The 25000-nt window shown below is 37.0% G+C and overlaps 1 protein-coding gene across 4 annotated transcripts in view; it reads right to left on the bottom strand.

The window, feature by feature from the left end:
* The window catches only part of krz (beta-arrestin protein kurtz), a 375435-nt gene that overhangs the window by 193901 nt on the left and 156534 nt on the right, over positions 1-25000 (bottom strand). For all 4 annotated transcript variants that reach the window (XM_069833898.1, XM_069833928.1, XM_069833917.1 and 1 more), the window contains exon 3: positions 16997-17112. In XM_069833898.1, the coding sequence (XP_069689999.1) occupies positions 16997-17031 (35 nt within the window). In that variant the 5' untranslated portion in view covers positions 17032-17112. The remainder of the gene's footprint in view (positions 1-16996; positions 17113-25000) is intronic.

The raw sequence follows: 25000 nt of genomic DNA, 5'->3' as shown, positions 1-25000 counted from the left end.
TTATTTAAAAATAGCGTGTAAGAGGGCCTTAGACTAGAAATGTTTAGTTTAAATGTAGTTCTGTTTATAAGTATGCATAAGGATGTAATTATTTGACTTATTTGAACTGTTGTATCAGTGAAGCGAGGTGAGTCAGTGAAGTTATGGTTTTACAGTGCAGTGAACAGTTCCGATCAGTGATAATTTATAGCGTCAATGAAATGTGTTCTATAGTGTCAGTGAAATGTGTTACAGAGTGTCAGTGAAATGTGTGCTAAAGTGTCAGTGAAATGCGTCATAGTGCCACTACAAGGAATGAGATGAGAGTAAAGTGAAAGACTTACTTACTTACAAATGGCTTTTAAGGAACCCGAAGGTTCATTGCCGCCCTCACATAAGCCCGCCAGCGGTCCCTATCCTGTGCAAGATTAATCCAGTCTCTATCATCATACCCCACCTCCCTCAAATCCATTTTAATATTATCCTCCCATCTACGTCTCGGCCTCCCTAAAGGTATTTTTCCCTCTGGTCTCCCAACTAACACTCTATATGCATTTCTGGATTCGCCCATACGTGCTACATGCCCTGCCCATCTCAAACGTCTGGATTTAATGTTCCTAATTATGTCAGGTGAAGTGAAAGACTATTGAAACTTATGTAGGACCTATACATAATTATGTAGGCTGTATTGTAAAATTAGGTATTTTATTTATGTTTTATTATTATTATTATGTTAAATTGTATTGTGTATTCTTATTGTATTGTGTATAAAATTGTATATGTGTTGTAAAATTGTATTGTGTATTGTAAATTTTATTGTGTATTGCTTATCATTTTATTGTGTATTGTTAATATTGTATATACCACTGCCACCGGGTGCTTGCCCACTTGCAGTGTAAATAAATATATACATACATAGGAGGTAACGTATCTATCACGCGTATGGCATGGATGAGCAAGAGAAGACAAGAGATAGGACGAAACATAAAAACGCTGCGATCTCTGTACCAAAACTATAGCAAAATAAAAACCGTATTTATTATCAATCTACCTATGTACAGTATTAACATTAAATGTTAAGAAGCGCTGCAGGAGACATTGTTGCTGCGCCACGAGGCGGCTCTAGTGCCCCGCTGATCGGAGAGCGGTCGATGCACGTCTCCTTGTCACCATAGCAACCGCCACCCTCCCGCCTTCCCAATTCGCTTCCCATCAACAAGTTTGTGATAATGTTTTAATTATCGCACTTCCGAACTCTTCGATATTGCATCTGAATATATGAATTAAGACCTACAAGACGCCGAAATCAATTCAGATCGCTGTTATTCTGTTCAAGAGCGAGATGAACAACGCCATTAACGTTTTACGTCACTAATCCTATTCGCTTGCAGTGCAAGGAAGATTCTTACTACGCTGCTTCTTCTTCGAGAAGAGTTACATCATTTAAATGTTTTGACCTTTCATTCAACCAACACGATCGGGCCTCCCTGACTGTGTAGCCAGAGCGAAACAGGGCCACCGCGGAGATGTCCTAGCGTAAGTACCGGTACAAAATGATTGAGAACACCAGACACCGGCAAAGCAGACAATACACGCCCGTAACTGTCTGCCGTCAGGCTTGGGTTCCGGCGCAGCTGCGGAGCAGGTTAAAATTTGGGACTGGCCCATTCAGCCCGCGTTTTATAAGCTCAATCCAGGCGGGACCCGAGAAAGCTTGTCTGTGTGCTCGTATTGTAGAGTGACTTGCATTCAGGTATCACGGTTATCATGAAATAGTATTAGTTAGAAATCTAAGTTCGTTGGCTATTTAGTCTCTTAAAAAAAATCTGTATTTTCTGGTAAAATAAGGCAGAAAATTATTAATTAAAGTAACCTAGTTTTACAATTTACTGCACTACAGAATTTAATAAAATAATAAGATAAATATTATACATTTCATTTTCCTGCAGTGTGTCTGACTCAACAAAATAATAACATTTCTTAACTTGTGACTAGTTAAAAAAAGAAAAGAAGAGAAGAGGGGAAGGGAAGGGAAGGGAAGGGAAGGGAAGGGAAGGGAAGGGAAGGGAAAAGGGAAAGAGGAAAGGAAAGGAAAGATAAGGGGAAAGAAAAGGAAAGATAAGAAAAGGATAGGATAGGATAGGAAAGGGGAAAGGGGAAGAGAAAGAAAAGGAAAGGAAAGGAAAGGAAAGGAAAGGAAAGGAAAGGAAAGGAAAGGAAAGGAAAGGAAAGGAAAGGAAAGATGTTGAAAATACACTGGTAACAATTATTATGAATATCAACAACTATTATAGGCTGATCAATTATCACCTCAAATCCTGTGGAAATGTTTATTAATGCAGGCCAATTGCAGATATGCGCAAAAACGGTCTAAACCTCATTCTTTTAAAAAATAAATAGGGTAAATTGAGTTTTGAAAATGCTATAAGACCAGAACAATAATCAGAAGAACTTCGATGAGATAATGCTGAAAATACACTGGTAACAATTATTATGAATTATTAGGCTGATCAACTATCAATTCCTCAAGGATCAATATTAGGTCCCCTACTTTTTCTAGTGTTTATAAATGATCTTGCCCCCCTAAAAGATGTAGGTCATCCCATATTATTTGCAAATGACACAAGTATAGTAATTACAGCCAATAACTCCAACACATTCCAATCTTCAACAGAGGAAATTCTCTTCAAAATATGTGACTGGTTCTCAGCAAATAATTTGGTATTAAATTGTAACAAAACTATCATACTGTAATTCAATTTAAATCCTGTCCAAATTCAAGGTCGCAAATTTCTAGCGCAATAATTAATAATAGATCCCTATTAGAAACAACAACAACCAAATTTCTTGGCTTAAAAATCGATAATGTGTTAAATTGGAAAAATCATATTAAAGAAATTACCCCCAAACTAAATTCAGCTTGTTTTGCTATTAGATCTATGCAAAAGATAGTAAATATCAATACCTTAAAAACAATATAATTTGCATACTTCCACTCGGTAATGAGTTTTGGAATAATACTCTAGGGAAATTCCACAGATAGTAACAATATATTTCTATTACAAAAAAGAGTAATTAGAATAATAGTAGGTGCCAAATCTAGGGAATCGTGTGGGACTATTTTCAAAAAACTACAAATAATGCCCATGGCTTGTCAGTATAACTTTTCATTAATAATCTTCCTCGTATGTAATCGTGAAAACTTTGTAACTAATTCAACAGTTCATAGCATAAATACACGTCAAAAAAATGACTTTCATACTCCATCGGCAAGTCTATCGTGCTATCAAAAAGGAGTGCGTTATATGGCAGTAAAACTTTTTAACAGCCTCCCTATCGATATAAAAAATGAAACTCAAAACATAAAATTATTTAGAGCCAAATTGAAGAAGTACCTAATTTCTCACGCCTTCTATTCTGTAGGTGAATTCATGACATTCAATAACACTTCATGAAAATGATACTAAAACTTTGTGTTGTACTAGTAGACTACATTGTAAATCTCTTCTGTATATATTTCATCTAGACTGTGACTATAAATTAATATTTTATAATAGTATTAAGTTTTTTTACTTGTTCCATATTCTAGCTGTAAGCAATGTATGAATACCATGGAATGTTAATAAATACAATACAATACATCTCAAATCCTGTGGAAGTGTTTATTAATGCAGGCCAATTGCAGACATGGGCAAAAACGGTTTGAACCTCATTCTTTTAAAGAGAAAATAAATTGAACTTCGAAAATGCTATAAGACCAGAACAATAATCAAAAGAACTTCGACGAGATATATTTAACCTCCACGATGCTTCCTTATGTTAGACCACTCATAAAGAGCTAGTATCCCTTGCAGCCAAGAGATAACAGCAATAATATGGAAATTTTCCATTTTTAGAGATAGACCGGTTTTATCAACAACATATCTGCTCTTACACCTATTATCAGGCAGTATATCTCACTTGATGATATGTGTCGGGGAAGAACAACTGTTTAGTTCGATTAGTGTAATATGTTACTAGTCAGCGAGATGTATGCAACGGAGGGACAAAGGAACTGATCATCATATCCCACTATCTCCTGGCTCAGTTGCCTCATGAGTGATGCCTCATTGGTGTCACTTATGAGGTTCAAACCTGGTCGAAGAGTTGACTAAACAGTATCTACTCCGGTTTTGATAGCCATAACAATAGTCTTCATAACGTGTACTGTGTTCATGCAAATTTGTCAGCTGCTTTCAGTTTTATTTGCAGCAATACACCGAGCATGGTGATTTTACTAATGCAAAATCTAATTTGCATAAAAACCTCATAAACCTTATTTCATTGTAAAGGCACAGCAGCTTTTTAGGGAAAAAAAAAGAACCATGAGTTCACAAAGTGCCACTTCAATTAACACAAATTATCTCATAAACATTTACTTCAATGGGTCCTAAATCATTTAAGTACATGAAATTATAAAACACAGTGTTCAGCCATATGTAATAATATCGATTTGTCACTCTCATTTAAATCTGTAGATAGATTACACATGATACCTTACGGTTGTTCGTGGGACACAAACCAACACACGAATGAATGAATGAATGAATGAATTTAGCCATTATGTGCCGTGAAGGGCAAAGGTCTCCTATAAAAGGGATGGCTCGTTATTACTCGCCTCGTGAGCCATTTCACTTTGTCGGTCTGTATACCTTTAAAACTAATGTATACTATATAGCAATAGTCATCATTGTAACCTATTAACACTATACACTGTAACATTCCTAACTACTTCTAGTTCGTATTAGTCCTAGTTCTTTCCACTGAGATCTGTCCCTTGCTTTTCTTGACCACTGTTTGCCCGTCGTCTTCACAAACATATACGCCCATCTGAGTCGTGGTCTTCCCTGGTTCCTTCTTTTTTTTCAGTAGGTTATTTTACGACGCTTTATCAACATCTTTGGTTATTTAGCGTCTGAATGAGATGAAGGTGATAATGCCGGTGAAATGAGTCCGGGGTCCAGCACCGAAAGTTACCCAGCATTTGCTCATACTGAGTTGAGGGAAAACCCCGGAAAAAAACTCAACCAGATAACTTGCCCCGACCGGGAATCGAACCCGGGCCACCTGGTTTCGCGGCCAGACGCGCTGACCGTTACTCCACAGGTGTGGACTGGTTCCTTCTTCCGATATATGGGTCCCACATGGTGGTCGCGTGCGTCCATCTTGAGTGCTCCATTCTCGTCACGTGTCCCCCACCACTTCAACTTAAATTTCGTCATCATGGCACGTTCTGCTGCATCGTATGTGTTGGCCAGTTTTTGTAGACTGTCGTTTGGAAGCTGGTCTTTTAGCGTGACTCCTAATATTTTCCTCTGCATCTTTCTCTGGCAAGTTTGAATCGCTGTATATTGCTTCGTAGACAGAACCCATGTCTGACACCCGTATAGGATTACTTGTAGGATGCAGGTCTCACACAACACACACATAAACATACAAATAACAAACACCAACACAAGGTATGGACTGGATTAGAGGTAACAGGTGGGAAAGCCCATGTGCGCAGTGTCCAGTGGTATAGACTGACAGATTATGCTACCCCCAAATTTCTACGTGAGCGAGAAATCGTAAATAAATTCTGAATAGACCCCTTTATTAGGGGCAAATTTATTTTCGATTTGGCATGACTTTTCAAGGATTCGACCGGGTCCTTGCACTTAAGGTTGCTTGGCCCATTGTGCGTCCTTCATTGCGATGATTGTTCAAGTCAGAGAGATGGTCTCGGGGCGTTCGTGATTCCGGTGCTGACAGATCGGCCATCCTGTCTCAGCCCTCATAGAACCAGGTCCCGTCTCAACCAGGCCTCAGGAGCAAGAGTCCTAAGTCCTTCCTACGGCCCGTAACACACTTGAAGAGTTTTCGCTAGCGAGAAATGTGTTGCGAGAAAGAGGCGAAGAGCCTTCCTCCACACACTTGGCGAGTTCTTGTTATCACAGATCACACCTCGCTATGATCATCTATGCACTGCCTTCATGCAGAAAGCATCTTTCTGATTATAGTAATCACTAGTTGGGGGAAATATTATAGGTTATGTATTTACGTATATTGTCGTACTTAAATATATAACCTGTAAGTCTATCGTCGTACTTCACAAATTATGTACGAACGCTATGTTGAATCTGAGTATTCAGATGATGAGGAAATGGAGTTACATGAACATGTTTTGTTCATGAAAAGAAGAAGTAGGTCTAAAATTAAAGCCAGAAATATCTGAAAATCACATTGTATCTTACGAAAATAAGGGCGAGTTTTGGACACTGGTTTCGATTCGAATGATGATATGTTTAGGCGTTATTTCAGGTTCAATGGACCACAGTTTTTTTTTTTTTTTTTTTTTTTGCCATTCATGATATGATAGAGAATTCTTTGCTATATTCTGATTAAAATTACGTAAACTGTTAACACATATAGATACATTATTTCAAATATTTAATCAATACTATTAAATCTCATCAAAATAAAATATATCCCTATTTATTTTCAGATAATCTGATATTTGTCTCCAGATTTCTTCTTTAAGTTTCGTGTTTTTATAGTTTCCATCCCGTGTATCATATAAATAGGCCTACGGATGATATCATACTAGTTCGATAAGTTTCTGACTGCAATTATCAGCCATGTTTTCTCATTTTCAAATAAAAACAATACAATTCATCGCCACCTGTGATATCGTTTTCTACATTCAATCGTCATAAAGAGTATAAATGTCAAACATCTTTGATAAATGTGTCAAGAAAATTCGCTGAGCTACCGATTCCAGAGAGAAACTCGCGCGAGGTTTTTGTCTTGAGCGAGAATCTCTTCCAGTGTGTGGACGTCCATTTGAATCCATGTTATCAATTTTTTAATTTTCTCGCAACACATTTCTCGCTGGCGAAAACTCTGCAAGTGTGTTACGGGCCTAACAGTATCGGGAACCGTATTACATCAAACACTTCACTACGGCCTATTTTGATTGAAGATAATAGATGAAATGATATGAAGATGGAGGGTGTTAGTGGAATAGTATACGTAAACGGGAGTACCCCTAAAAAAATGAATTTTTAACGGTTGCTTTGTGCACCACAAATTCAGTCACGACCTGGCCGGGACTAGAACCCGGGCCGTCCGGATGAAAGATCAGCGAGCTAGCGCTTAAGTTACAAAAGCCACTGCACAGCTCTTTTACGTTCCGTAAATCTACAACACGAAATCAATAGCCTGTCTTCTCTTCTGGAAGCAAAGCATGCTTCGGAATTTATCGTCATTTAAAATCCAACGCCCTCGGCGAGGATGGAAATCGCGAACCTTGGATTCAGCGATTAACATGTAATCGCAAGACCAGCGAGGACATCAAAAAAACACATACACACAAACATACAGGGGCACGCACGTAAGTGTATATCTGTGGTAGCCTACTTATGTAATGAGGAAGAAAACTAGTTTAAAAATAGTCGCATCAGGATAAGGTCCACCTGGACTCCTCGGCTGCAAATTAGACAGCGCAGTACGAACACCAATAACGATAATTACGAAATAGGTCGTACTTCCGCCAGCACTGTCCTGCAAGACGCAACAATTGTTCTCAAAATAACTCTACATATAAACGTGAAACTAATTATATCACTGCGAAATGTGTAGTCTATTGAACGCTCTCAAACAAAATATATTTTTTTCTGTTAATCTAAACTCTGTTACGTTTCTCTCTCGATTCCAAGCCCCATTAACGATAATACTATTAGTCGGTGAACAGTTGTAAACAAAGCGCAACGCGGCAACCTTATTCTCTGCCCAGTCGTTCGTAGACTCCGGTTATGCAGAGATCTTGCTATCACTAACGATGCATCAGATTACAGAGAATCTCAGATATTCTATTACCTTTCGTAACGAATGGGCCGGATTTTTATGTAATATCAAGGTGTGAAATTATGTACATATTTAAGTAAGAAAAATAAGCTGAATATGTATCAAAATATGTAAAATCACGAAAATATTTAATATCAATATTTGGCAGGTATAGGATAGATAAGACTCTCCAGTTGTGATTTCATAGAGCACCCGACTTTTTTACCGCACACACTTGACACATTACTATTTTTCCATCTGTAGTGAAAGCTTCGTCCATCGCAATCCAGGATTTCATTTTTGTCGTTAGGGTTGAAAATATAGGGGTCATTTTAGTTAGTTAAAAGCAGTAGATAAACTCACTTGCACTTTATACTGTAAGTACTACTAAAACTAGAGAACTGAGTGAAATGAATGACATAACAGAACTGCAAGCAATGTTTCGCTTTACTGGATTATGAGAAAGTAGGAGATGTGGGACACATGCATTTTAGCTGCTCTCTGTAAGAAACAATGTACCTACTAAAACCTCAAACTATAGGCATTTACAAACTGTTGTTTGAAAAATGACATTCCTGTCTCATTCAGAAGGGTAGGATTATTCCAGCCGAGAACCATACTTAATAATTGCTCGGAAAATCCCATTTCCGTATAGGGCTACTATTTATTTTAATCTTTCAACATCTTCCAAGTTTGTTCCTTTACTCCAGATTCTTTTCAAAAGTCGGCTACTTTATTGCGGCTCATGTCACATTTGATACGGATTTTCCCTGGAAGGATTAGGAAGAGGGTGGGTGAGGTTGCAAATTGCATGGGAACGGCTTGTTAAGACGTGTTAAGAACAATTCTAGTTCGAGACAAATCATGCCATCCTCATCCCACTCCACCGCATGAAGGCAACGCTACTTTCTGAGTGATTTTTTACAATACAAGGTAGATGTATGAGAAAGGTTGCTTTTTGCTCACTCATATTTACAGTGAGCGATATGGGGTGAATGCCTCTATTACTTTCTGGAATTAAGTACGTTATGTTTCGTTCCGAAATATATCCTTTCTTGGGTAGGTAAAAAGGCTTCTTAAATCTGTGTATTTCAAATTGTAAACTTTCCCATCAAAAGTTTTCTCCCCTCTCCCCCCTTTTAGAAAAGTAAAAATGAATAAAACTCCTAAATATGTAGATATATGTAATACCAAGCCATAATATCTAATGTGAGGTAAATATGTAAAAATATGTAGTATCAAATTTTAATATATAAAAGGTAATTACAAGATTCGCAAAGATTTGTTATTTATATACTGTTAAGTTGAAAGGAATATAATATGTAATTACATAAAAATCCGGTCCCTAATTATTAGTAAGGAATTTACACACGACGTATAAACGAGCTACTCATTGTATAAGACAGTTAAACGTTTGTATATAGAGTTTTTATTAGTAAGACCGAGATAAAATATTATTAATACTATTTCAATACGTGGTAAATGTTTAAATACTCGTACAACATCTACGTTATTGTTTATGTTACCTCCATTTATTGTCAAACGATTAAATTAATACTAATGGTTTCTTTTGCCAAATACGAACTATTTCAATTGATCAATGTACAGTGCATACATTTTATCTCCCCTGCTCGCGAATATAGAGCGGTCGCGGGAGTGCATAGCTCAGATGTACGCATCTGAATGTATTGTACCTACACGGCATAGTTACAACGTTCGATCACAGTCTAGTATATACAGTCACGAAGCTCAATACGTAGTAAATATACATCCATAGACAGTTGCTAACCACTAGGATCGCTACTATCGCCTCATCACAGACAATGCGAAATAGTACCTGCACAGTCTATTGTTCCTAGTACCCTCAAAACTCAAGCTTCGTGACTGTATATACTAGACTGTGGTTCGATGCCACATTACACTGAAAAGAAATGTAACTAAGTTGATTATAATGTAAATGAAATGGAAATAAAAAAAAAACATGAAAGCGAAATACCTCACATTTAGCCTACAAAGCAGAATAGACAAGAATATCTGATACAACACGTGGTTAGTCTGTTAAAATAATGATAGGGGTACTCAACACACACTAATAACAGAGTACAATACCATATTCTATTTTTCCTTCAGTTTAAGCAGTATGAACAAGACCTGTCTGTCCAAAGCAAAATGTAAGAACTATACCTTTCTTCGGATTGAGACTTGCATATTACTGAAGGTAAGTAAGCGTAAGTATTTTTATTCAGTAAGTAACAACGATGGTATAAAATTAAATAACCAGACGTCCCCATTTCCAGGGATAGTCTCTCATTATTATTGTTCATTGAGAATAAACTTTCCCGATTTTGTCTCCAGAAAACAAATTCGCCCTCTGAAGTTTCACTTTTATTGCATTAACATTTTACTCGAAGATGACAAAGTTTACTTTAAGTGAAATATGAACTTTAAAGCAGAGACATGACTAGACTCCGGCAAATGAAATTAAGTTTCTTCGAAATGTAGCAGACTGCGCAGAATTGGATTACAAGAAAAACGAATCAATCAGGAGAGGACTAAATATATTTGAGTTACATGAAAAATTGATGTGAACTTAGTAATAACTGGATATAACATATACTGTACATAAAATGGAAGCTACTAGAATTGCGCCATTTTTTTTTTTTAATCAGAGACCGGCTAGCAAATGAAGTAAGGTTATAGGACGACTTAGAGCAGGTGTGTCCAATCCACGGCCAGCGGGCCGCGTGCGAAAGTCGATGAAATCGCGTGGGGTCCGCAGATACATTTTATAATTTCGAAATAAAAAATCTGCCTAAATTGATTCTAGGACACTGAAAAACAGAAATCCTAAATCGTTTCCGATACATCTCCGCGCGAACTTTTACGTTAACAACAGCGGCGGATTTTCAGGGGAGGCAAGGGAGTCCCTGCCTCCCCTAACATTTTACCAGAACACAATATGACAGTATTAATTCCAGCTGAATTAAGATCACAGACAAGTTATAGCAAATGGCGAACATTTTCCTTTTACGGTATATTAATTTTACTATTCACTTCGACTAAGATGTAAGTTACGTCAAGTCGACTACATCCAGTTGGTGATGCCCGCTGGCTATACTGTAGATCAGTGGTGGGCAAAATGAACGCAACCCACAAGACAAGATTTAAATGGCAACTACATACTGTGGAAGGGATTGCACTCTACAGTGCAGTGACGGATTTACAGACAGTTGCGCCACTACACTCCTACCTACCATTTGTAATTAGAAGAGTTCATTCACGTGATATTTAATTAATCATTTTTCAAAGCAATTTCTTCGAAATTGGGATTTATATCTGTGCATGCTATTTTCAGTTGTGCAAGGAGATGAGCATCGCTTAAGCGAGATCTGTGGCTGGACTTTATAAATTTCATTTTAGAAAACAGCTGTTCGCACTGGTAGGTTGATGAATACATACCGTCATTTTCCATAACTATGGTCTTGGAACACAACTATGATCCACGATACAACCATTCAAAGATCACTGTAGAAGTAATATAGACCGTTCGTAGATAGCTGCAGTGACTTGAATTCAAACTACAGCAAGAATATAGATAAACGAGGTACTACGTTATGGAGTACAAAATTTGATTAGTTGTATCGTGGACAATAGTTATGTTCCAGGACCATAGTTATGGGAAATGACGGTACTCATTATTTTTTAAGCAAACTGTCTAAGCAGTGGATATGTAGTACTGGACATCTTTTAAAAAATTTTAGCCCCCAGTAGACCTTCACATTCTGCTTTCAAGAAGCCATCATTCTGCAAATCCAGTGCCTCTAACTGCAATTCTGGGATAACATTTTCAATTTAAACATGAAAAGGAGTGGCAAAAATATTGAAATCTTTCTCCATCCTTTGAAAATCACTGAATCTGTGTTCTTTGAACTATAACAGGTGATCTATTTTAAGAATGTACATATTTAAGTTCGCGTCCTGAATATTTGTAACTGATCCTAAACATAAGAAATGAAAGAACCGCCTTTCTTGTAAGTGTGATATCCTCTCGATTCCTATGATTCTGCGAAAGACATTGTGTCACTAATGAAGCTCCGAAGTACAGCTATCCAGTATAATTCGTCACGTACACGCGCAGTATTTTCATGGAGGGGGGAAGGGGAAGGTAGGGGGTAAGTTTGATGCTTCGCTGAGGTCTGAAATACTGTGGCAATGCCGCAGGAATTCCCGCCATTGGTGTAGATAGTACAAATAATTCGTACCGAAAAATAACAGACAGCGCTGTAACCTGTATAGTCGACATCTAGCAGCCTGCAGTGTCTATGCGAGAGCAAGAGAGAGGAGACAGCTACATCACTCTGCTCCCCGGTAACCATGACAACAGCAGTTCAACCAATAATATAGCTGCTTAGCGGAGTGTTTAAACTTAGCTAGAACGCGTGAGGGGAGCCGAATTTGGAAACGTCCTACCCACCGCTGACAACTGTACTGCTTATAGTCACAGCTGGTTTCGGCTGTATTGGGAAGCTCTTTCTCTCTTTCTCTGTTATTGGTTTTAGAAAATTGAGTAACGTGTTCTTAGTTTTCTCTCCCTGCGTAGAAGTTTTCTTTTATGTTGGTAGGTTTTTCCCTTGTTTGAGGGTGTTCCTGTTATTTTTTTTCTTTTGTATTCCGAGATGTATTTATTTATACAGTATATTAAATATATCGAGAGTTTAGAAACAAATGCAGATTTGTCTCTAGCTTCTTCTAGTATCAGTTGTTCAGTATGTTGTGATCTAATTGATCGGTTTCCGAAGAAAGAGGATCGTGGAGTGAATTTGCTGTAAAATTATGCTATGCAATAGTAATGAGCAAGTCCCGGATTCTTAGGTTCCAATCCATTTTATTGCTATCTCGTTACTCTCGAAATATTGCTTTTCTTAATAGTTTTATGTAGCAATGAATAATATTTTAAAATTTAATATGACCTAAAAGACTTAATTCGTAGGTTAGGATTTAAAATGTCCTAAAGAGAGGCAATCTTTACCAAGCCGCTATAATATTATATTAACAGTATGTTGTTTATTTTTATTTTTTTTTTTTCCCCGTAAAATTATATAAATTCCTAAACATAAGATTCAAAATCCTAAAGAAATCCTAAAACATAGATTGAAAACCTAATTTTAGTTTCTTGAAACCTGTAAATTCTGCGCTTTATTTTTATATTCTCGTCAGTCACGTCTTGGCCACCTCAACTTTCAAACCCACCGTCCGTCACTGGTTAACAATAAAGAAACTTCAAATGTTTTGGGGGTAAACTACCACGCCTTGATGGAATTCCAGTAAATCTGTTATTTCCGTTATTAACAAACATGTTTGTCTCTTTGATCTCTACGTCCAGTGCTGAACGAGCGGTAGTCTGTGTACCTTTCAGAGTGCAGTTTCTGCCCGATGTTTTGCGCAATTTAGGTTAGTGAAATAGGTCAAATAGAAACATATTTTCAGCTTACAGTTGTTCACTCACAAGCAGTGGCAGTATTAAATTTGTGGAGTTAGTGGTAATGCGATTAGGTTTTCACTGCTGTTTAAGGGGTTAGGTACAGCTTACAGTAGTAAAATTTTGCAAATATTCAAAATTTTTTTCCTCCATTAATATATTTTGTACAATAATGAAAATTAGTATGTGTAAAACACTATCCATTTGCTATGTGGAAAAAATACTTTTACGGTTAAAAAAAAAAACATTTACTTTTTTTTTTTTTCTCCAAAATTCAGTTCACCGTGCAGTGATGAAATTTTTTGTGTGTATTTATGCATGTCATACTACAATATGATGCATGATCACTTCTCTACTTTGATTGATAAAAAATAAATTCATTTAAAAATGATCAAATATCAGTATTTTTTTTCTAACACAAAATAAAAAAAAATTTATTAAGGAATTTAGTTGAAAGAACATGATATTGTACACATGAGTTTCAGTAATAAAATAAAAGAGAGGACATGAAAAAGTTAACAAGTTTATGAGTTATGAGGGAAACGCTTAATCATTGCACAATAAACTGCCATCATTTTGAATTTTGAAAACAAAAATATAAATAATATTTTTAAATCGTAAAAATATTTTTTTTCATATAGCAGAAGGAGAGTGTTTTACACATACCAATTTTCATTATTGTACAAGATACAGTAATGGAGGAAAAAAATGTTGGATATTTCCAAAAATGTTACTGGTGTAAGATGACGTAAATATGTTAGCAGAAAATACACAAACGATTAGGGAAAACACGGAAATTTTACTTGAAGCAAGTAAAGCGATCGGTTTGGAAGTAAATCCCGAAAAGACAAAGTATATGATTATGTCTCGTGATCAGAATATTGTACGAAATGGAAATATAAAAATTGGAGATTTATCCTTCGAAGAGGTGGAAAAATTCAAATATCTTGGAGCAACAGTAACAAATATAAATGACACTGGGAAGGAAATTAAACGCAGAATAAATATGGGAAATGCGTGTTATTATTCGGTTGAGAAACTCTTATCATCCAATTTGCTGTCCAAAAATCTGAAAGTTAGAATTTATAAAACAGTTATATTACCGGTTGTTCTTTATGGTTGTGAAACTTGGACTCTCACTCTGAGAGAGGAACATAGGTTAAAGGTGTTTGAGAATAAGGTTCTTAGGAAAATATTTGGGGCTAAGCGGGATGAAGTTACTGGAGAATGGAGAAAGTTACACAACACAGAACTGCACGCATTGTATTCTTCACCTAACATAATTAGGAACATTAAATCCAGACGTTTGCGATGGGCAGGACATGTAGCACGTATGGGCGAATCCAGAAATGCCTATAGAGTGTTAGTTGGGAGACCGGAGGGAAAAAGACTTTTAGGGAGGCCGAGACGTAGATGGGAGGATAATATTAAAATGGATTTGAGGGAGGTGGGGAGTGATGATAGAGACTGGATTAATCTTGCTCAGGATAAGGACCGATGGCGGGCTTATGCGAGGGCGGCAATGAACCTTCGGGTTCCTTAAAAGCCATTTGTAAGTAAGTGAGCTGTACCTAACCCCTTAAAACTGTGTGAATGTTATGTTTAGTGATAATTCTTATTGTTAATAAGTGTTGGTTATGACTTCTCAATCCAGCATCAAGAGAAAAAAAAGATCTCAGACAAGCGAAGTGGATAAATCAGTTTCTTTTTTTCTGAAATAAACAACAAAGGCTTGTCTTTGGTTTAATCTATAATGAAGCAGTTTCTGTTTATAAGCGATTGTGTTTGCTCATGCAGCTGTACATTGCACATTTACTATATAACGAGCACATTTCCTCGAGATAAAGATGTAGGAAACAATAAAGTGCATGTTTATTTATATCAGCATACCTAAGTTCATTGACGAAAGTAGGTCGAAAGGCTTTATCAGTAATTCCATTTGACGACGCACTGTTAAATATGGTATTTCGAATTCTGATGCTCGCTACCTTTGTCGATTTACGAAGTGACCGTTCGGCGGATTCGGCAACTGCAGCATATGAATTGAATTTCTTCTTCTTCCTTTATTTATAGAAGTTCTACTGGGTGTTCAGTTCAAAATGTGTCTTGGCTCGCTGTATGCCGTCATGTGGCTAGCTGATGAGCCTAGAGAATTCAATCTTCCTACACTTCCGCAGCTCAGGTGTATAATCTAAGAGGCAGAGAAGTTGGCTAGCAAGTACGGCGTTCATTCTGAAGAGTACGTGCCGATACGTACGGTAACGCCGGTAGTGGCAGGAATGTGAACTGTTTGGAAATACGTACTGTCGGGATATGGGGAGAGGGTTAAGACGATTACTTACGTATTTGTTGACATTAACTTCGACGGTCAACATGAACACGGAGCATTTGATTTGTGTTGTGGAATGTTACCGTACGCAACCGATGATAACAAATACCCTGCGTACGACTTGCCGGCGCAAAACACAGTTCGAAAGAGGTTATGGTAGCACACAGACCGTACAGACCGCCATCTGTTGCTACGACGTTCAAGTTATACCGTACACGTTCTCAAGTTCAGATTGAAGAACGCCTTAAATAATAGGCAACTTCTCTAACATATCAGCTGAAACTCGCTTCAAATCGGTGACCCAACAACAGTGACGTCATGACACATTTTGAAATGAACACCCAGTATTCAGGCCTGTTCATTCATTAATGGTTTTCTTCCCAAGAGCAGGTCATTCACTGCAAATCCAGCATTCTCCAATCTTTCCTATCTTCTTCTTAGCTCCGTATATGATCCATATATCTTGATATCGTCTATCATCTGATATCTTCTTCTATCCCAAACTCTTCTCTCGTTCACCATTCCCTCCAGTGCATCCTTGAGCAGAGTTTCTTCTCAGCCAGTGACCCAACCAATTTCTTTTTCTCTTCCTGAACAGTTTCAGCACCATTCTTTCTTCACCCACTCTCTCCAACACAACTTCATTTTTTATTCTGTCTGTCCATTTCACACGCTCCATTCTTATCCATATCCACATTTCAAATGCTTTTAGTTTCTTCTCTTAACTTCGTCATAATGTCTATGTTTATGTCCCATACAATGCCACACTCCACCCAAAGCAATTCCTTAGTTACTCTTCCAGAGGTCCGCAGAAGATGCTCCTTTTTCCATTAAAAGCTTCATTTGTCATTGCTATCCTCCTTTTGACTTCCTAACAGCAGCTCATGTTACTGCTTATAGTACACAATTTGAATCTGTCCACTTGTTCTACTCCCTCGTTTCGAATTCGTACGTTTACCTTCTTTATTTTTTGTCCGATAACCAGTCTTCGTCTTGTTTGCATTTATCCTCATCACATACTGCTCATAGTTGTAATTTATCTCCTGTAGCATATCTCTTACTATTGTCTCCTCTTCTGTTAACAATGCTGTAGGCCTATCATCAACAAATCTTACACACTTTATTCTTCTTCCTATTACTATCGCTCCTACTATAGTAGTCATGTAGTTCTTTCTCATGGCTAACGATGATTTTTCTGAATAAGTTTATGTTGAATATATTTTATGGGAACAGCAAAATGATATAACCGAGATACGGAGAATCGCGCAACGCTATATTTTGTAAGGACACAAAGTTATTTTATCGTGTTTGCGTCGTCTGATACTGTTACAAAACAGCTGACTTACCTAGTAGCTTGCCGTTTACTGCTTGCGTCGTCCATGTCAGGGCTCGCAGGAGGTTGCAGAGGACCAGGAGGGGTCCGGGGCTCTCCCGGGGCGGCAGGGTCCCCCTCCAGACCGACCTGAAACACAACATATTAATAATTCTGAGATCGATATTAGTATAAAACAGTACACTAATTTACTCAGATACTCTTTAACAATATGGTGCATGGGTAGTACCCATTGAAAGAAGTGACAAACACTTCACAAACTTATAACTTATGTTACTATCAGCTGAGTGTATTATAGTCTTTATTTATCGCGGGTTACTTGTCCACAAATTTGATAGACTTACGGCTTTATTCAGGACCTCACATCAATTTCATTTTCACTTATATTCGACTTTAGTATGCAGAAGACGCAAAATTTGTCAGAACTTAATTTACACTTTAGTCATAACTTAGCCAAAATCTAGTAAGATTCAAGATACATAAAAACCAACCTTATTCCTCACTTAGTGCTATAATTTGTCCGAACAACTAATGAGACATTTATTTACTACGACTATTTCGTTTATATGACGACATTTCATTTTCGACCAATGAAGTGTAATGAAATTTTGAATTCCAACCAAACATAGTCATGCATCGCGATAATTTCTTCAGCTCGATTTATCACTATCAATTTATCGCATGGTCGTTCTTTTGTTTACTCAGTGTCGCCAACTGAGGAGCATGAATCCACTGTACTAAATAAAGTTCGAAATCCTACTTCCACATCTACATCTTTATCTTCTAACTCCAAGTCCATTGTATCTGAAGAAAACATATTAATCAGTTTATTTGTATAATACTATAATAGTACATTATGCAACGAGCCTATAATGGTAATAATTAAGACGCAAGTATGATTGTTTATGAAACGAGCGCAAGCTCGTTTCATAATTTTCATACGAGCGTCTTAATTACCATTATAGGCAAGTTTCATACGACTTTTTATGCTCGACCATATTTCTAACTTGAAATTATTTAAAATTAGGTCTTCTTATGGTTATGTGCGAACTGACCTGAATTGTGAGGTGTGCGCAGACGCGAAAGTATTGATTTTTTCCGAGGCAGAATGTCATTGACCTTGGCAGAGAATAATATGAAGATTACTCTGATATAACCAGGAAATTGATTTAGAATTGAAAAACGAGATGACAAATTGAATTTATTTGAATATTATTTACAATTAACGCTAATTATTATAGTAACAGAACATAACCTTCTGCGACAGTATTGGATTTCCAGCCTCCGTGACTTTTCGCTAATTGTCTTTCGATTGCATATCCGAGAATAATCGATATAACGGTACAAAGCTGACTTGTCATTGGCTGAACACCTGAACTTTAATGAGTAGGTGTACTTTACTGACATGCATTAAAGGACTGCTACCAGGTGTATAATTACTACATTTCGGCATGGTCGAGCATAAAATATTTAAATTAAATTATTTCAGCAGATAATGAACACATATTTCTGTTATAACAAGAGAAAAGCGCAGTACATGTAATTAACACTTTTAAATGTGTATTTCGCTTTTCTCAATTAGAATTACTGAGTAGCATCCAATTTCTTTATTGCAGTAATCGTTAATCATCTATTTCGACTTCACAATGTCTGAATAGGTTAAGTATTCATAAATATGCAATTATTAACATTTTGTGAGCGAATTTTAGGTATATATTGTTTACAGTTTTATTTTATTCACGAAATACTCCTAATAAATGTCACTCGAGGTCTGAGATTTACCCAATAAATAAAGATCGGCAAATCTCAGACCTCTTGTGACATTAAACTGTAGATAAAGTTAAATTTAAAGATCTCTAATACCTTTAGTTAATAGCGAAATTCTAAGAATTCATCGATTGTGCGTTCCGTGTCATTTTATTTGCTTTCTTATTCTCAAGTTATGCCTATGTAAACATAACCTCAGTCTTATCTCCAGTTTTACTACTTTATTCTGAAATTTAGCTATAAAGTGTATTTTAAAATTCTCCACCACCACCATTATTATTATTATTATTATTATTATTATTATTATTATTTTCACGTAAAATCTATGAAGAAAGAGGATCTGACTCTTTTTTTGGATTGGTTAAGCTGTAAAATATGTTTGTGCAGCATAACAAAGTTTGAAAAGGTTATCTACAATAAACTGCAATTTTTTATTCATCTTACTTATAATTTTAGGTATATTAATTTACTTTATTCAACGAAGATCAAGATTTCAATTCGTCCACCGTTGTAGAGTAACGGATAGCGTGTCTGACCGTGAAACTAACGGGCCCAGGTTCAAATCCTGGTTGGGACAAGTTACCTGGTAAAGGTTTTACTCGGGGCTTTCCCTCCACCCATTAAGAGCAAATGCTGGGTAACATTCAGCGCTGGATCCTGGACTCATCTCGCAGGCATCATCACTTTCATTTCACTCAGACGCTAACAGTTGATAAAGCGTCGTAAAAGAACTAATTAATAGTAATATTATAATTCAATTTTCATTTAATTTATATTATCAGTACCACTTATTTTTTGTCCTCCAAATTTCGTGTCATATCTTCTTCTATGACAAAACTTAAACGACGTCTGATTTATTTTTCACCACACCTTTATATTTGTAATTAAGTTCTTTGATGGAGACCTACACTTTCATCTGAGATTCCTTCCATTTCAATGGATGTTTCTAAAAATAACAGGTTTAAAACGAAATGTAGCCAGCAATGAATGAATGATCTCCGCACTTGCTGCATGAGCAGCTGTGGGGTGGAGTAACTACGTCATTATAATATGATGACGTCGAACACCAAGTTCACTTACTTTTGGACAACATTCGACTTTTTTCTCAGCTCCACCCATCCTTCATCACATGGTAACGCAGAATTCCTGCACGGAAATATACGTACTTCGGTAAATCACAATAATATGATATGCGTAAATAATCACTAACAGTCTTACTAATAAACCGTGTATAGTTTTTATACGAGACTTATGCAGAGTTGAGACAGAAAACGTTACTAATAAACCGTGAATAAGCTATGGACGTATAAACAGGCTGTAATTATACAATGGGAATTGCTTTGCAGTAGTTATATACACGAAACCCCTTGTTTAAGCGTTGTATATAGGGAAAAAATGGTAGCCCCTCTAACAGCTGTTCGTATCGACTGTCATTTTATGATGATGTTTACCTTGTAACCACAGAAGAACAAAGCAAAGATCATAGAATTATTAGAATAATATTGCTGTAGCTTGTACTCTTTGACCAAATTGTAGTGTGGTAATCGATTAGAGCCAGTTGCACTATCGATATTTAACACGCCACACTAGAGCGCTCTACCGGATGCAGTAGAGAACCTCAGATATTCTATTACCTTTCGTAACGAAGTAATGACGAAACTATGACGTAGCTGTGTAACAGTTATACTGTTATACACGACGTATGTAGTGATTATTAGTAAGGAATTTACACACGACTTTTAAACGAGCTACTCATTGTATAAGACAGTTAAACGTCTGTATATAGAGTTTTTATTAGTAAGACCGTTGGTTATTTAAGACGGCGCTCATTCTGTCGGATCCCGGCCACTTAGTCACTCATAATGAGTGCACCTCTGCACATTGTATGTTGGACATTGTGCCACTGTCACAAAAGTGGAAGTGAGAGGATTCAATCCGGCACCGGAACTGGAATCCTGTGTGGCTTAGTGGATAAAGTGTCAGCAGGTAGACCTGAAAACCCGGGTTCGAGTCCCGGTGTCGAAGAGAATTTTTCTCCGCACCACCCATCCATCATATGATAATGCAGAATTCCTGCACGGAAATATCATATGTACTTCGGTACATCGCAATAATACATTTGACTCAGTCAATGGAGGGATAGGCCTAATAATTGTCTTCGAATACGGATCCGGCACTTTACGCCTATTATTATTTCAATGTACCGAAGTACATATATTTCCATGCAGATATCCTGCGTCATCATACGATGAAAGAGTAATGGAACGGAGAAAAATTCTCTCCGGCGCCGGGACTTGAACCCGGGTTTTCAGCTCTATGTGCTGATGCTTTATCTACTTAGCCACACCGGATACAACCCCGGCGCCGAACAGAATTGTCTCTGATTGAGTTCCAACTCTTGGGTTCCCTCTAGTGGCCGCCTCTGCACTACGTCATAGATGTCTATGAACATAGGACCGAAGTCCACACATGTGCTGAGGTGCACTCGTTATGAGTGACTAGTTGGCCGGGATCCGACGGAATAAGCGCCGTCTTAAATCACTTCGTGATTTACGCATATCATAATATATTATTTCAATGTGCTGTCGGATCCCGGCCAACTAGTCACTCATAACGAGTGCACCTCAGCACATGTGTGGACTTTGGTCCTATGTTCATAGACATCTATGACATAGTGCAGAGGGCGGCCACTAGAGGGAACCCAAGAGTTGGAACTCAATCAGAGACAATTCTGTTCGGCGCCGGGGTTGTATCCGGTGTGGCTTAGTGGATAAAGCATCAGCACGTAGAGTTGAAAACCCGGGTTCAAGTCCCGGCGCCGGAGAGAATTTTTCTCCGTTCCATTACTCTTTCATCGTACTTTACGCCTACTTTATATGACCAGCTTCAGACTTGAGGAAGTGAAGTTGAAGTGACGTTCTTGAATACGGCCCTAAGTTCAGAATCCGAGTGAAGAGAGTAGAAATTTACAACACGATCGAGTCAACCTACGGGTCCCATATTATGAATAAACATTTATAAAAGCATTAGACTGTTGTACTTTTTAACATCAGCCAAGTTACAAATGTTCCATAATATCCTTTTAAACTCTCCCCTAATACACTGATAAAACTTCAACATTTTAACTGACATCTTCATTATTTGGATATGAATTGATATGTTGAAAGCGAATGCCATTTTTACTGGGAGTCCAGTTTTATTTACGTATTTAGATAAAGCCTCGTGCGTTTGTTTCGGCATAGCCACTGCAATCTGGAACCCATCCGCTGTGGAAACACAAACATAATGGCGTGATTGGGGTATTCGAGGTTGCTCGTTCTGATAGGGGACGACATGCGAGCTTTGCGACAATTTGCACAGGATGTAGGGAACAGGACGACGGCGTTGTATGGCCAATCATCACAACGCAACGCGACGTATTCAGTGGCCTACATGCACTCAAAGCACAAAGGGTTTAAACGCCGTATTAATATTAACACAGTGAACTTGAGTACGTGCCATTTAAAGGCGATAATCAGTTAAATAATAATAATAATAATAATAATAATAATAATAATAATAATAATAATAATAAGCATTTTGCACTACACCATGATGGTTTACAAAATATAATGTTGTTCCTTGGCCCTTCACGGGATTGCGTTTTTGGTTAGTGCATGCATGCATGCATACATACATACATACATACATACATACATACATACATACATACATACATACATACATACACTATAATAAATATTACGGCTTAGAGTACAATTAAGGGCCGATTTCACCAACATATTACCAATCCACAATTAACTAAATGTAATTTAACTTAAATACGGAAGTTAAATCATATTTAATTCGTTTGCATTTCACCAAACTAATACGCGTTTAAAATAAAGTCAACTAATTTAATTTCCAATTAAGTCATCACAGCCTTGAGAATCACATTAGAATCACAGTGTGGTGTGATAATTTCACAGGTCATGTGGATGGAGAGGTAGCTGATACAAATCACAAAGTGTGCCAGTGGTGGATTACGTCATTTAGCTGTTACCAATGGCTATTTATTTATCGAATTATCAACATATACTTACTTACTTACTTACAAATGGCTTTTAAGGAACCCGAAGGTACATTGCAGCCCTCACATAAGCCCGCCATCGGTCCCTATCCTGAGCAAGATTAATCCAGTCTCTATCATCATACCCCACCTCCCTCAAATCCATTTTAATATTATCCTCCCATCTACGTCTCGGCCTCCCCAAAGGTCTTTTTCCCTCCGGTCTCCCAACTAACACTCTATATGCATTTCTGGATTCGCCCATACGTGCTACATGCCCTGCCCATCTCAAACGTCTGGATTTAATGTTCCTAATTATGTCAGGTGAAGAATACAATGCGTGCAGTTCTGCGTTGTGTAACTTTCTCCATTCTCCTGTAACTTCATCCCTCTTAGACTCAAATATTTTCCTAAACACCTTATTCTCAAACACCCTTAACCTATGTTCCTCTCTCAGAGTGAGAGTCAAAGTTTCACAACCATAAAGAACAACCGGTAATATAACTGTTTTATAAATTCTAACTTTCAGATTTTTGGACAGCAGACTGGATGATAAGAGCTTCTCAACCGAATAATAACACGCATTTCCCATACTTATTCTGTGTTTAATTTCCTCCCGAGTGTCATTTATATTTGTTACTGCTGCTCCAAGATATTTGAATTTTTCCACCACTTCGAAGGATAAATCTCCAATTTTTATATTTCCATTTCGTACAATATTCTGGTCACGAGACATAATCATATACTTTGTCTTTTCGGGATTTACTTCCAAACCGATCGCTTTACTTGCTTCAAGTAAAATTTCCGTGTTTTCCCTAATCGTTTGTGGATTTTCTCCTAACATATTGACGTCATCCGCATAGACATGAAGCTGATGTAACCCGTTAACTTAAGTACGGAAGTTAAATCATATTTAATTCGTTCGCATTTCACCAAACTAATACGCGTTTAAAATAAAGTCAATTAATTTAATTTCCAATTAAGTCATCACAGCCTTCAGAATCACATTACAATCACAGTGTGGTGTGATATTTCAAAGGCCATGTGGATGGAGAGGTAGGTGATACGAATCACAAAGTGTGACAGTGGTGGATTACATCATTTAGCTGTTACCAATGGCTATTTATTAATCGAATTATCAACATATATTTACACCAAATTATTACTTGAATCATTTCCCTACAGTTACTTTTTTAAACACATAACCTACATTTGTTTGAAAATGAACATAATGCCTGTTACTCTCTTCAGTAAGCCAATGTGTAATGCTTTTTATGCAGCATTTGATAGAAGAGAAGGTGGAAATATGGGCTACCATTTTGTTTACCTCATAATAATGGAAAATGGCGTGGCATATTGCTTGGAAATCTTTATTGATATACAAAGTAATTATTCAGATACAATTTTTCCAGTCTTATAGGTCAATAGTTGCAATAAATATTTGCATATAATTACTTTTGAAAGAAATACGAACTGGTCCTCTACAGGTAATGGGGTCTAAATATGGGATACCATAAAAATTTGAAAATAAAATTGGGAACAACAAAGAAACACATATAGGTACAACAGAACTCTATATAGGCTACAAAGTACAACATGTTAATACAAATTAACTAAAGGAATGTACATTAATAATGAAATTAGCGCTTTTGTGCAATTCCCAATAATTATGATGTAGTCCAATGGACTCGATTGAAAAACTGTATACGTAACGACTGGAAAAACTTACCACAACTGGCATACATAAGGAATTATTTTAAATAACATAACAATAACGTTCGTTCCGCATAAATATGAAAGGAAATTAAAGAACACGAAACAATGAAAAAAATGCAAAAGTAAATAATGAAGGAAAGACACACAGAGATAGAGCGAAAATAAAAGAAGACACATAAAAGAAAGAAGAGACAGTGAAATCCAGTAGTTGTTTAACGACGCTGTACCAACCACTAGATTATGTGACGGTTCCAAGCTAGACGTAACTATTCCACAATATCACAAAAATAAGTTTATCTTAATCTACCTTGTGGTACGCATGAATAACTGTTTCCTTAACTGCTGAAGGCTGCAACTGTGAGATTAAGTTTGGCAGCATATAGATTTAACAGTTGGGAGTTGAACTAATACCTTGAATATTTCCGAAACTATTTCAGTGGCCTAGTCATATCTGGTTTTAAACCCTTTATATAGCATCAATGGAAT

Source organism: Periplaneta americana, chromosome 1 (genome assembly GCF_040183065.1).
Source record: "Periplaneta americana isolate PAMFEO1 chromosome 1, P.americana_PAMFEO1_priV1, whole genome shotgun sequence".
Lineage (NCBI taxonomy): Eukaryota > Metazoa > Arthropoda > Insecta > Blattodea > Blattidae > Periplaneta > Periplaneta americana.
The sequence above is the reverse complement of the archived record's forward strand: the minus strand, read 5'-3'. Positions and strand labels throughout refer to the sequence as shown.